This window comes from Fistularia commersonii, chromosome 33 (genome assembly GCF_037954325.1).
Source record: "Fistularia commersonii isolate RoL2024-O1a breed Wild chromosome 33, RoL_Fcom_v1.0, whole genome shotgun sequence".
In the NCBI taxonomy this organism is placed as follows: Eukaryota; Metazoa; Chordata; class Actinopteri; order Syngnathiformes; family Fistulariidae; genus Fistularia; species Fistularia commersonii.
In genome coordinates, this window is record NC_141316.1 from 8,255,821 (window position 1) to 8,269,193 (window position 13,373).

General features: G+C 46.5%; 1 protein-coding gene across 3 annotated transcripts in view; it reads right to left on the reverse strand.

Moving 5' to 3' along the window:
- The window catches only part of raraa (retinoic acid receptor, alpha a), a 162,890-nt gene that overhangs the window by 73,587 nt on the left and 75,930 nt on the right, over positions 1-13,373 (reverse strand). For all 3 annotated transcript variants that reach the window (XM_086141085.1, XM_086141087.1, XM_086141086.1), the window contains one exon: positions 6,321-7,050. In XM_086141085.1, coding sequence (XP_085997211.1) covers positions 6,321-6,474 — 154 coding nt within the window. In that variant the 5' untranslated portion in view covers positions 6,475-7,050. The remainder of the gene's footprint in view (positions 1-6,320; positions 7,051-13,373) is intronic.

The following is a 13,373-nucleotide window of genomic DNA, read 5'->3' on the forward strand; positions in this document are numbered from 1 at the left end:
CACACACACACACACACGCACTACTATTACACTGCCTCTCAGGGTCATGGAGCGCTGCAGCAGATCGCTGGACCAATCACAGAGCCACATGGAGGAACATTCGCCCTCTCATTTGCATGTTGTGTGAAGACATGTAACCACAAATCCTCCACTTCTGGACAATTCAGGGTCTCCACTGAACCTTCCGGATGTTTTTAGACTGCTGGAAGAACCCCGAAAAACACGGAGAGAACGCGGAGATCCGACCACCTTCTTGTTGAGCCGCCCCAAAACTACGACTCGGATTTGCGAGTTTGTTCTCAGCAGCTCTGGGTCTGCAAATAACTTTTATAAAAGACAACAACCTGGCTGGAATCCTTCAATGCAACTTTCTGCTCCTGCATCAGTGTGAGAAGAAGCTGCACGAGTGTTATCGGAATAATCGTGTTTGAGGAGCTTCTCCGCACGTCCGGAAAGAAAACGCTTGCAGATTAATCGTGACCGACAAACGTGAAGGAAATAAAACCCGAAAGCTTTGCGATTGAAAGGTTAATTCTTTTTTTCTTCAACCTGATTCAAAGCGGCAGCGACAATCGCTTCTCCGAAGACGGGAGTAGGACGGCGCTCCGGCTCGTTTCCGCGGCTCCCAGCGCGGCGCCGGTTAATTAACGGGGTTTAGCCGGACGGGACGGACGCCGCCACACAAGCCATTTACGCGCCGGCGGAATATGGCCACCCCTCAAATGACTTTCCAATAATCACAGCCGCCTCCCAAGAGCTACTGAGTGTGTGTGTGTGCGACTGTGAGTGCGTGTGTGTGTCCTCCTGGAATGGCTTAATCTGGAAATAGCTGAAAGAAAACGCACTTGGCATTTGTGTACACACATCTTCTGGGCTGCTGCCAGAGGGGAGCCCCTCACAAGTGTTTCATTATCCCGTCATTATCCTTATTCCGATCACACGAGCATTGTGTGTGTGTGTGCGCGTGTGTGCGTGTGTTGTTGGCGAACGCTCCCGCCACCCGTACAGCGTACCGACACGCCCGCTTGGTTCCCGCAGACCACCGTGGCGGGGAGGAACCACCTGTCTGTCGGGAGAAAAACACACACACCCGGCGACAAACACACTCCGCCTGATATTACCATATCCATATTTACCCCCGGTCGGGTTGTTCCAACGCGCTGACAAACACACACACACAAGCTTCCTTGAGGTCTGAAAATATCCGTCCCTTCTGGCCCCGAATGTAAGTTTCACAAATGCCGCTTCGCCCCGAAGACGATGATGGTGTTTGGCGAACGATTCCGCGGAAACGGTCCTGTAGCGAGCAATTACCGCCGCTCCCCTTGTTCGAGGAGCGGCGCCCTCTCGGGAAAAGCCAATTAGCGTGCGGCAGGTAGCGGGCCGGCCCCATCCATTACCATCCCCTCATAATGCCGCGCTAATCTAGCGGCACGCTGACGGACAGCGGCGGGCTTTCGCAATAATAACAGGATCAATAGCGTGGGGGTGTTATCCCCGGCTATTTCCATTTTCATACGGCTCGGGAGGCTTCGGCGGCGAGCGCTAATGAAACTTCTGCCCGTTCACGTGAGAACGTGAGCGTAATGAGACACTCCGGCGGGCGGCTAATATTCGGCGAGGTTAGACGCGGCCGTCCGCGCGAGGCCGATCGATCCGCGGCGATAATATTCGGTCGGCTAATAAAGCCGCGGGCGATAAGTGGCGTATCAATATCTGCGACCGATCCGCTCCGCCGCGCAACCTGACCCGGCCGTTATCAGATAATGTGAGGAGAAGACGCGGCCCAGGAGGCAGGAGCCGGAGGCAGCCGAGGGGGAGAGACGGCGAGTTCCGAACCTTCATTAAACCTTCTGCTCTGCTTGGTCCAAATAATTGGTCTATTGTGGATCGCCAGAGGAGAAGAGCCGGACAATCGGAGAACGAGACGGAAAAGGGGACAAACGGGAACGGGAGGCCGAGAGGAAAGCGCAGAGTGAAACCGAAGCCGAGGCCCGAACTTGGACGACACCGTGAAGACGGCGTTCTGCAGATTCGCAGCGTCGCTGACTTTTGCCCGCTTCGCCGTGGAAACTGTCCCGATCCCATGCTGCGACCAACCTTATTGGCGCCAGGGAACACTTTTATGCATGAAAATGTTTCCGTGTCGCTTCAAATGATAAAAAAATTTGTCAGTTCACATTATTTAATCTGAATAGACTGATCACACTTTCTATTAGGCAATTATATATACTTTTGCACCATAATATCAATTCATTGGCAAGCCGTTCACTGCAAATAATGCATCGTGGGTGTGGAGCTTGTGTGTCAGTACAGTAATTTATTTACACACATATATAAAATAAAAATTTTATGTGAGTATAGAATTTTTATATAAAATCTTATATTTAAGATATAACTTTTAATTTGATTTAAAAATAATAAAATGTAATATTTAATATCTAAATAATAATATAAAATATTTTTAATATGAATTAATAAATATACATATGACATTTTTTTATTTTATTTTTTTAATAAAAAATATATGAAATTCCTCTGTATATATTTAATAAATTACATATATATGTATATATGTAATTTTTATTTTATATTTGAAAAAAATACTGTACTGATGTTTTTTTTTATTATTATTATTTTGTTTATTTAATACTTTGGTTCACAATTTGGTGCTGCTACACCCTGTGCCTCCCGATTGCCCCTCGGGGAAAAATAAATTCTGATTCTGATTCTACCATCCATTGCAATGAACCCGTAACTTGGGTAGGAATCTCGATATTTTCTTTTAAATGCAGCTTTCTTTTTGCTGGCAGTCTGCGACGCTTCTGCGGTCTCATCGTTTGCTCGTTTCCTCCCGAAAAAAGCTCTCCGGCGACTTTTGTTTCGGGTTCGTTTTTTTTTCAAGGCCTAGCTTGCGGTAGCTGATGTGTGAAATGGCGCGGCGGACAGAGTTATGTGCGGCGGTAAAGCAAAGGCCGAAACAGTTGTTTTTCAAAATAAGATCCAGAAGGTTTCATTAAAAAACTATCATTTGTACCAAGAAAGATTTTCTTTGCGGACCAGTACCAAAGGATCCGGGGGACCAGGGCAAACATACAGTCAGAGGACAGCGAATAACAACACACACACACACACACACACACACACACACACACACACACACACGCACGCGCATGCATGCAGGTGTGACACACTGGAGGTCGCTGACTGTCGGGGTCATGACTCTCGGATGGATATCACAGCAACTGGAGGGTGTGCAAGGACTTCACCGTGGACACACACACACACACACACACACACACACACACACACACACACATACATACATGCATGCAGGTGTGACACACTGGAGGTCGCTGACTCTCAGGGTCGCGACCTATGGATGAACATCACCGCAACTGGAGGATGTGCAGGGACTTCATCACACACACACACACACACACACACACACAGACACACACACACACATGCACGCATGCAGGTGTGACACATTGGAGGTCACTGACTCGGGGTCGTGACCCACGGATGGACATCACCGCAAGTGGAGTATGTGCAGGGACTTCACTGCACACACACACACTCACACACACACACACACATACACACACTCAAATCGCCAAGGCTATTTGCACAAATAACCAGATGTCAATAAATAAGTGTTTTTCTATTTTACAGACTTGCCTCATTTTATTTCCGATTTGACTGGACGGAGATCTGAGCGCGGCGACCCTCACCCTCACACACCCCCACAGCAAAAGGGGAAACAGCGCAACGGAGTGTGAAATAAAATCAATATGTGGTTCGGGTGCTGTTCGGAGTGAGTAATTCGATCGGAGCCGACCCCAGGTGGCGGCGAGAGCTGCGTGCGGGAGAGAGGAAGGACAGCACGAACATCTACGCTCTCAGACGACCTCTGGGATCTGCTGCGGCGGCCACTCCTCAACACCCGCCGCTAAATAAAAATGGGGTAAAAAGTCCCGATCCGACCTCCTGACCGGTGGCTGGACGTGCACGGGGAAGTTCGGAAATTGCAGATTTGGGGAAACGGATAACACACGCGGATGAATGGAAAAAAAAAATCAAATTCTGCACTTTTTTTACATGATGTTTCAATCAAAAGATTGCGTTTCAGGACGAGGAGGAGGAGGAGGAGGAGGATCGTCGGTGTCTACAAGTCCAATATAGCATCGGACCGCTATGTTTACAAACATAAAGTCACAAGTGTTTAGCTTTCCCTCAAATCTCAGCCAGGTTGAAATCCATCAAGGTCGACGCTCGGCTCTCCAGCCGCTGATCCCGCCGTTGGTAAATCTTCTCGTCAGATTGACTTTCCCTCACTTTCTTCGGCCGCTCGCTCTTTGCGTTGCATGCAGTCGGCAGGAGGAGGGGGTTATCGGCAAAACGTGCGAGAAAAAAAAAGTATCCCGGCGAGTGGGAGTTGAACCGGCGTGCGTTGGAGGTTGAGGGGGAAAAGTCGGTGTTTCCGTATGTCTGTGTGTGTGTGTGTGTGTGTGGTGTGGCTATTTTGCTTTAGCGCGTGAACACATGTGAACTGCGCCTTCAGTTATCTGGAAAGAAAGCAAGCCCAGCATGAATGCCAGAAATGTGTGTTTACATCTACCCGCGCATGTGTGTGCCTGCATGTGGTTGTGTGTGTGTGTGTGTGTGTGTGTGTGTGTGTGTGTGCGTACTTCTGCTCGTCAGGAAGCTGTGGTGTCCCTGGCTCTCCAGTGTTTACAGACAGGAAATGTTTGTCCGGGCAAAAGGGAAGGAACCTTGCTGCCCCGCATGGCAACCACTGGGAGAGCGGTCCAACACACACACACACACACACACACACACACACACATACACACACACGCTTGCATCTGAAAAGGGGAATTTGACGGTGCTGCAGTCTTTGTGTGTGAGGTGGGGTATCTGCGATTGGGGAAGTGGGAGTGGCCGGGCAGGGCACCGGTTGTTCTTCACTTCCCTCCACGCTGAGAGCCACCACACACACCACACACACACACACACACACACACACACACACACACACACACACACACTCCGGCTGACGGCAGAGTGGACGCACCGAACCCTCCGGCCTTTCTCTACAGAAGGACAAACCCGATCCCGAGATGCAATCAGCCGTGACAGCACGGAACTGCTGATGAATCGGGGACGGCGTTTTCGGGAGATCAACTTTTCGCTCGCATATTTTCTGAGCTGTCGTTTTCCGACGCAGTAAGACGAACGGCCATTTTGGCTCCGCGTGCTTGGAGAAACACCGATGTAGATGCATTTCACGCGATTGGGCGACCCGGTTAAGATGGATAGATAGATGACTTTATCAATCCCCAGTGGAACGTTAAATAATGCTAAATGAACGCTACGTGCTATGTGTCCTTCCCCCTTTGTTTACCTGGTTTTCTAGTGTAAACCACTGGGGAAGTCTTTTTTTGGGGCATCTTCTGCCTGGCGCCACGTTAGCATCGCCATCTCAACACCCGGTGCTCCTCCTGCAACTGGCTTTTTGTCTCGAAATCCATCCACGATGCAGCCGTTCCGACACGTCCGCGGGGTTGAGCAGGTAAGTTTTTTTTTTTTTTTGCGCCGAATTCTATTAATTCTGCATGCGTCTGAGTGAGACGCCCCGACGTACACGAAACATTACCTTCAATGAAGACGCCTCCCGCAGGAGACCCGGGCCCAGCACGTAATATTGTCGATGAGTCGACACAAGAAACTTTTCTCCCTCGCTTAAATGAGAAACTTAGTTTAGCGAGTCGCTTCTACGGCTTTGGCTTCTTGAAAGAGCCGCGGCACAAAGTTTGACTGCGATGACTGTACTTCTGATTTTCTTTTTTTTAAGGGGGGGACTCGCCAATTTTGTTTTCCCCAAATAAACATCTTCCTCTCTGCCTGTCCTGCCTCATTTCCCTATGATCTACACTGACGTTTCTATTTGTGTGTGCGTGTGTGTGTGTGTGTGTGTGGGCTAGTAAATTAAGGACAGCGCTAGAGGCACTGGGAGAGTGTGGGCGTACGTTTCTGGCTGGCGCTCTGTGTTTACCAACACACACGTCTGTCAAGTAGAAAAGATCCACACAGGATGAGACGAAAATGTCTTTTTACCAGGGAGATTCACACACACACACACACACACACACACACACACAAAAACACAGACTGCAAGGACGCATCGGGGAAAACTGCGCTCCACAGCCGCGCAACTGCAGCCTTGAAGCTTCTCCTTTCAACGGCGAAACAATCCGCACAATAGACGAGTCGGGCGTCGGCGTGCGAAGCATCACGAGAACGCGGGGTTGACTTACTGGCTGGCGAGGGGGTGCTGTACCCGCTGAGCGGCAGTCCGGGCAGCGCCGGGGGCGACAGGCTCCCCAACATGTGGGGGAAGAAGTAGGAGTAGGTGGGCATGGCGAAGCCGTTCAAGTGCGGGCCCGGCATGGGGTTGCCCTTCCCGGCCATGACGGGGTCAGTCGCTGTGAAACCGCCTGGACGAAACGCGGTCGGTCGGAGTCGCGGAGGTTCGCAGTGGCGATTTAATCCCCCATGGGGACGCCGGATGGGTAGATTTTCCTCCCCGGGAAAAAAGGAGGAGAGAAAAAAAAAAAAAAAAAAAAAAAAAACCCCGGTCGAATGAAGTTTGTGAGAAATCTCCTTGGGTGCTTCTTGCCGAGACGCCGCCGAGGGCTCAGTCAGCGAGGAGACAAAGATACAACAGAAGACACGGGGGTACCGTCGGGCATCTTATCCTCCCTTTCAGCGCTATCGTGAGCCGCGCTGAAAGGGTCTATTTTGGAGAGGCCTCGGGGAAGTTGAAAGGGACGGCGTCTTAATCTCCGAAACGAGGCAAGTCGAGGCAAGAGGTGACTCTTGGCGGCAGATAGCGGCGATGAGGGCGCGAGAGGTTTTGATGTCCTCCACGGGCCGGGTTCTTCTTCTCCTTCCGAGCGTTCCTACGGAATGCGCGGATCACATGATGCCGAGGCGACGGACGCGATTCTCCGGGGGATTCTCTTTTTTCAGTCAGGCGGTCGCTACCTGGAGAAAAAAAAAAAAAAAAAAAGACAAAAAAAGAGATTTAGTGCATCGTTGACAGGGTACGGAGAATGTTTCCCTTTGTACTCGAGTGCTTGAGCGAAACAGTTCCTTGACTCTGACGCTAATTAACGGTAATACTTCATCTGAAAACCTACAAAAGCACTCCGTTCGCCTTAATTATCTAATGGAGTGTTAAAACTGTGAGGAGAGCGCCGGGTGTTATGATGTCTCCTGGCAGCTCTGTGTGCACGTACAGGCGCTCATTAGCGGCGACAGGCTACAAATACGGCGGGAGACGGGCCAAAACATAAATGAAAAGAGCAACGCGATAAAGGGAAACTTGGCTAATTACATGAGTTGCGGAAGCCGGAGGTGAGACCCCGGGTGCCATTCTGGGCCCACTGGAGATTTCTTCCGCAGAGTTTACTTCCAAATTAAGACTTGAAAAACAGACACGTTAGCGCCAATAAAGCAAGACGGCACCGGAGAACGCAATTACCATAAAGTGCTACGTTGACACCGCGACGTAAACACCACCGAGACGAGGTTGCTTTCTTAACAACCTGTCATAACACGAGCGCAAGTTGTTCTTTTTTTGCGTAATGACCCTTTTATGAGTCAGTGAACGTAGCGCGCCGCAGTTAAAATGAAGTAAAAATCACGCACGCGTTGCCGGCTAAGCGAGCGCGAGGAATGTGTCTTTACATGAGCGGCGTCGCCCGGGAATGTTACACTCGAGCATGAATCACAGAGGATATCATGGATGAACTCCTGTAAAGCGAGAGGGGTCAACTCATACATGTTTGAATGCCTGTTCCCACTCGCACGCGGTCCATAAAGCATCCGAGAGTGACAGGCGAGACGGCTGTGAAAGCGGCGGCAAAATACAGGTGGGCGACAAAACTAAGGGGGGGAAAAATACGTCACGAGGTGTCGGCGCAGCCGTGCATCGACACGCAAAGCGCCTCACATCCTGCAAAGTCACCCGACCGTTTTTTCACCCGATTAGCAACTTCACTTCAACTCCCTTTTCCGCCTCTACGCAGACGACGCCGTCGTAAGTCGACGAAAGTGACTTGCGAAGGAAACGCCGGCCCCTCGGAGTCCGTGACGTCCCCCCGTGACCTTCAAACCGTCCATGACAGCTTCTGGAACGTTTCCATCCGTTCGCCGGAACCGTTCGGAATCATGGCGAAACTCTGCTTCCCGCCTGTGTGTTCAAACATCGATCTCTATTTTTGAGAGGGCGTCACCAATCTGCAGAGGGAACTAGTGTGTTTTCCACGTGTGTGTGTGTGTGTGTGTGTGTCTGTTCTTCTGTTAATCAGTCGGAGAGCTGATTTAATTGGGGCGGCCCCTCTGGTGCCGCCTTGTTTCTATTGATTGTTGTCAAAGAGCACTCTTGTGATTCGGTTGCGGGGAACTGGTGTGTGTGTGTGTGTGTGTGTGTTGAGGTGGTGGGCGAAAGGGTGTGTTCGTATTAGGCTGAAAGCTTTAACAGAATCTTTTAAAGCCCACGGGAGCCGGATATACTTCTATTTGCTTTTAAACCGTCTCTCTCTCTCCCGAATATCGGCACTTAATAAACCGAGGGGAGCACATAAGCGTCACCTGTAAGATATTACACATATAACACTGAGTGCTGCGCCGCCATTAGCATTATGAAATACAGCCTTTATACCATTTACATTGCGCTTTGATGCCATCGTGTAAAATGTATTAGCGATGTTGAGGACATACACCGCCTCGGTATATAAATATGGATAATGTGAGAGCCCGAGGATACAGGCTGTCAAACGTGCCTTTCGGTGAGAAACTACGACGTCGTCGGGTCACCGGGAAAACCGTCGTCGTAACAACCGCGCGGTGTGTTATTTACTCGTTCATGGACTCACTTACTCATTCACTTCAATGAAAAAATGCACCGTTGATGCAACTGCACTTTTATACTTCTGTCACTTTAAAAATCAAACTTAACCTCGGCGTAACCCGTTATTCTTCGTCATTCTCTGTGACAAATTATTTATAATTTTTTGTACTTTTGCACCGTGGGTCTCAGAGTAACGCCATTTCAATGCTCTGTATGTGTGAATGTATGGCAATATTGACAATAAAGTTTATTTAGTTTGTATTAATCTTTTTCATCAGCTGTGTTACAGGCAGTGTTTGGAAAAAAAAAGCAATTCCAGTCCGTATTTGTGGATGTTACCAACATCGATTTCATTAAAAGTCTTTAAAAAAAAAAATCTGTGTAAATATCCAATGTTACAACGTGGACATTACATATATATTCGGGGTAAATATTAATATAATACATATAATATTAATAATATGGTGTATATTAATATTATTAATATTGTATATATTAATATCAATAGATATATATTTTTATCGATTCATCTGTAGCTAATTATGTCGAGCAAAAAAAGAAAGTGGTCGGACAAGTGACGTTAGACATGTGAAGAAACGTGCAAAACATTCTAAGAAAGCCCTGGAGATTTTCATACCGTTTTGTACCGCACGTATATTTGCGACCAATCCTTTTTGACGATGCCTGACGTAAAAACGAAGAAAAGGAACAAACTTTGTTGTGAAAATGACATGAGAGTGACACTTGCCAAGGTGAAGCCGCACATTTATGAACAGGTCTCTCAAAGACAACAGCAGAAGTCTCACTGATTTGTGGTACCGTATTTTCTGCACTATAAGGCGCACCCCACTATAAGGCGCATAGAATAGAAGCTACAGTAGTGGCCGGGGTTGCGTTTTGCATCCACAAAATGGAGCTGCGCTAAAGGGAATGTCAACAAAACAGTCAGATAAGTCCGTCAAACTTTATTAATAGAATACAAACCAACCTCTGACAACTACGTTCACTCCCAGAACAAGTTAGTGCATTCACAAGACGGTACCGTACGGACCGGAAGCTCTTACTGGTATTTGCGCCGCCTTTGTTGAAAACAATGTATTTCCAACTCCATTTGTAGTTCAAAGCGTTTCATTCTCTCTCTCTAACGGCTTTTAGGTGCGCCTTATAGTGCGGAAAATACGGTAAGCATTCGTTATTATGTTTTTGTTTAAAAATCAAATTTGTTGGTTTTGTTCTTTGAACACACGGGTGTTGATGCACGGTTCATTTTGTGCACCAGTAAAACATATACCAATGTCTTCAATTTGACGAAATCATCCAAAAAAGAAGGGTTCGCTGTGTTTTTACAATATGACACCGCTGATGAATGCATCCAGGTGATGTGGTGTTTCTAAATATCACCATTCAATGTTCTGTCACTGTTTTACATCTTTAATTTACATCACGGCCGCCTCGTCATTAAGTTTTGGTAAATGCAAATTAGTCTTTACTTGCAGAGCTCCGGCACGACGGCGTCCGAACTCCGAACGTTTCTGGAAACGGCGGGTTTAGCGAAACACCGACGCGTGTAAACAATGTCTGAGGAAAGCAGCCCGAGCGTTTCGAACACATTATCCAATCAGCGGCCCTTTTCCGTGCTCATCCATGCGTTTACACTCGGCGGAGTGCGGACAGGAGCGGACCGCAGCCGAGCACCTGTGTAATCCCCTCCACAAAAACACACAAACACACTCACGGTCGGAGGCGCAAAGTTCAAACGCAAGAGGTATCGAGAGCTATGAAAGCTCCCGTAATAAACGGAGGGGGGCCGAGCCGAAGCTACGAGATCCCGGAATCCACCGGTGGACCAACCGGGAAGTTGTTTTCTTTACTTAATGCAGCAATCAATCCTCAGCATTCATCCATGTGTTGTGAGTTCCTCCACTCGGGGTCGTCGGGGTCGTCGCCGTACGCTATGGAAGCGTACAAGAGTTCACCCTCGCCTTCGCAAATCACATACGACATACGTTCGCCCGCTCATTTACTGTATTTTCTGGGCTATAAAACGCTCTGCCGTTATAAAAGTCGCATCAGCCAAAATATGCATGATGAAGAAGAAAAAAAAACATATATAAGTCACGCTGGACTATAAGTTGTATTTTCGGGGGGGGGGATATATATGATAAAATCACAGATGGTTCACCTTGAAAAGCAAGTTACAGCGTAATCGTGGCCAACGATGACAATTTGCTGGTTAAACCTTATCTTCATTTTGTGGCCCCCCCTGCCTGAAATCAATTTTTTGTGTGTTAGTGCGGCCCGCGCATATTTTCTCACATGCATCAAAAAAAAAAAAAACGGGCAAGGAAAAGATGCAAAAGTAACTTTGCAATGTATTTTTTGCTTCAAAATTTGAAAACAAAATGATTTTTTGATGAAAAAAAAAAATCTAGTGGCCTTTTTTAAAATGATCTTTTCTTATTTTTATAAAAAACATAAAAACGATAGCAAAAAAAAAACAAAAACGGACAAAATGAAAAAAATTGATTTAATATCTAGAATAGCCGTCATTAGCCTTGGAAATATTATATCTCGTCTTATACATGCTACCAATCAATTTCCTAATAAACTCGAGTGGCAAATTTTCCCACAGTGACAAGATATTCTCTTTTAACTCAACAATATTTTTAGGATGTAAAAAGATTTTTATAATTTACCTGTTTACCTCGTTTACACTAAAACGAACAGGTGTTTTTGTATGTTAAGGTAACATATTAACAGCTATTCAGATAACTGTATTTTTCATTTTCAATGTCACTTCTGAGCAACTTCGTCAACTTGAACGGAAGAAACCTCTTAGACGAGGGGTGAAACGTCTTCAAGAGAAGAAATTCAAGTCCATTTGCCATTTTGACATAAATTCACCGTGACCTGGATGACCACCTACAAACCCTTTATATTCCCATTCGCACCACATATAGAAAAAATAACTCTAATTAATGTCGCATTTCAGAATCAGAATCAAAATATTTATTGATCCCTAAGGGAGAAATTGCAAAAGAGTCCCAAAAAAAAAAAAAAAAAAATGAATTGAACTCTATAAAAATAAGGATAAAAATAACATAAAATAAAAATGAAATTAAAAAACTGTAAAGATCAAAAAAAAAATTAAGTAAAAGGCATGTAAAAATATATAAAAATATATGTAATGAATACATATGTGTATTAACAAGTACATGTATATGATTACATGTAATAATTTTGTGTAAAAGTAGAGGTTGTTGTACAGATTTAGAGATATACAACCATGCACCCTCTAATTCACAAATCATATAGAGATATACAACCATTCATCCTTTCATTTACCCCGACTATAGAGAAACAAACTATTATTCCCCCTTTCATGCACAACAAGTTGCAATCATTGTTTTACTTGCGCTGCCAACGCTGTTCATATTTATAATAACGTTTACACGACCTATTTATTGTCAATACGTATCCAAATGCACCGTTGATATCAAAATAAGAATTTCATTGTGCAGGGAAACACCTTTCCACACTGCACATATGACAGTAAACACTTTGAATCTTGAATTCAGGCCATATATAGAGACAAACGACGACAAAAAGCACTTTGTCGTTCTCACATCTGGCCAATTTACAGCGGGAGGAATCCCTCGCAGACACGGGGAGAACATACGGAATCCAACCTGGTTGCGGTGAGGCAGAAGAGCTAACCGCTGCGCCGCCGCGGTGCATATTAATCATCATTTCAAAGCATCATTTGAAAGACAAATCAATCAAGTGTTTGGTTTATCAGCATAAAGGAAATGGAAAGAAATATGATCTCATGCGCCGATACAGAATCAATATGCTTATCAATACTGGGTCAATGCATGACATGCTATGCAAATGTCGGTGATTTATTAGCACAGTGCCGTTCAGCTATGTCGCTGCAAAAAAAAAAGAAAATCCAGCGTCGCTTTCTCACTTTGCAGACGCGTCCGGGTTCTGCGTTTCCTTTCCCAGCCTCGGAGAAAGCGGGCCGCTTACGAGCGGCGCTCTCCGCTGGGGGTGGGTTCGATATAAAAAACAACCAATACCTACTAAAGAATGCTGAAAATGTCAGGAATGCCTGATGCAGCTGAGCCGGCATTACCAGAGGCGTTTTAAAAAACAAAAGATGGCTGCGCCAGCCGAGGTGGACCGAGTGACCCCGATATTCGCCTTAACTTCGAATGTGAAAAAGCTAAACGGGAAGTTTTTGCGCGTTATATCGCAGTGTTTCGTAGCAATTTGTTGTTTGTCGGCGGTGCTATGTCAGAAGTTTTTTAATTCCACTTCCACAGTGCTTTCAATCTCTGATTGGTCGTTGGGTCCCGTCAGTCGGGTCACTGATTGGCTCTAGATGCAGCCATTTTTGTCCTGTTTGTGCAACACCATGGTCCATGTCCACTAGAAGCCCGGATCATGT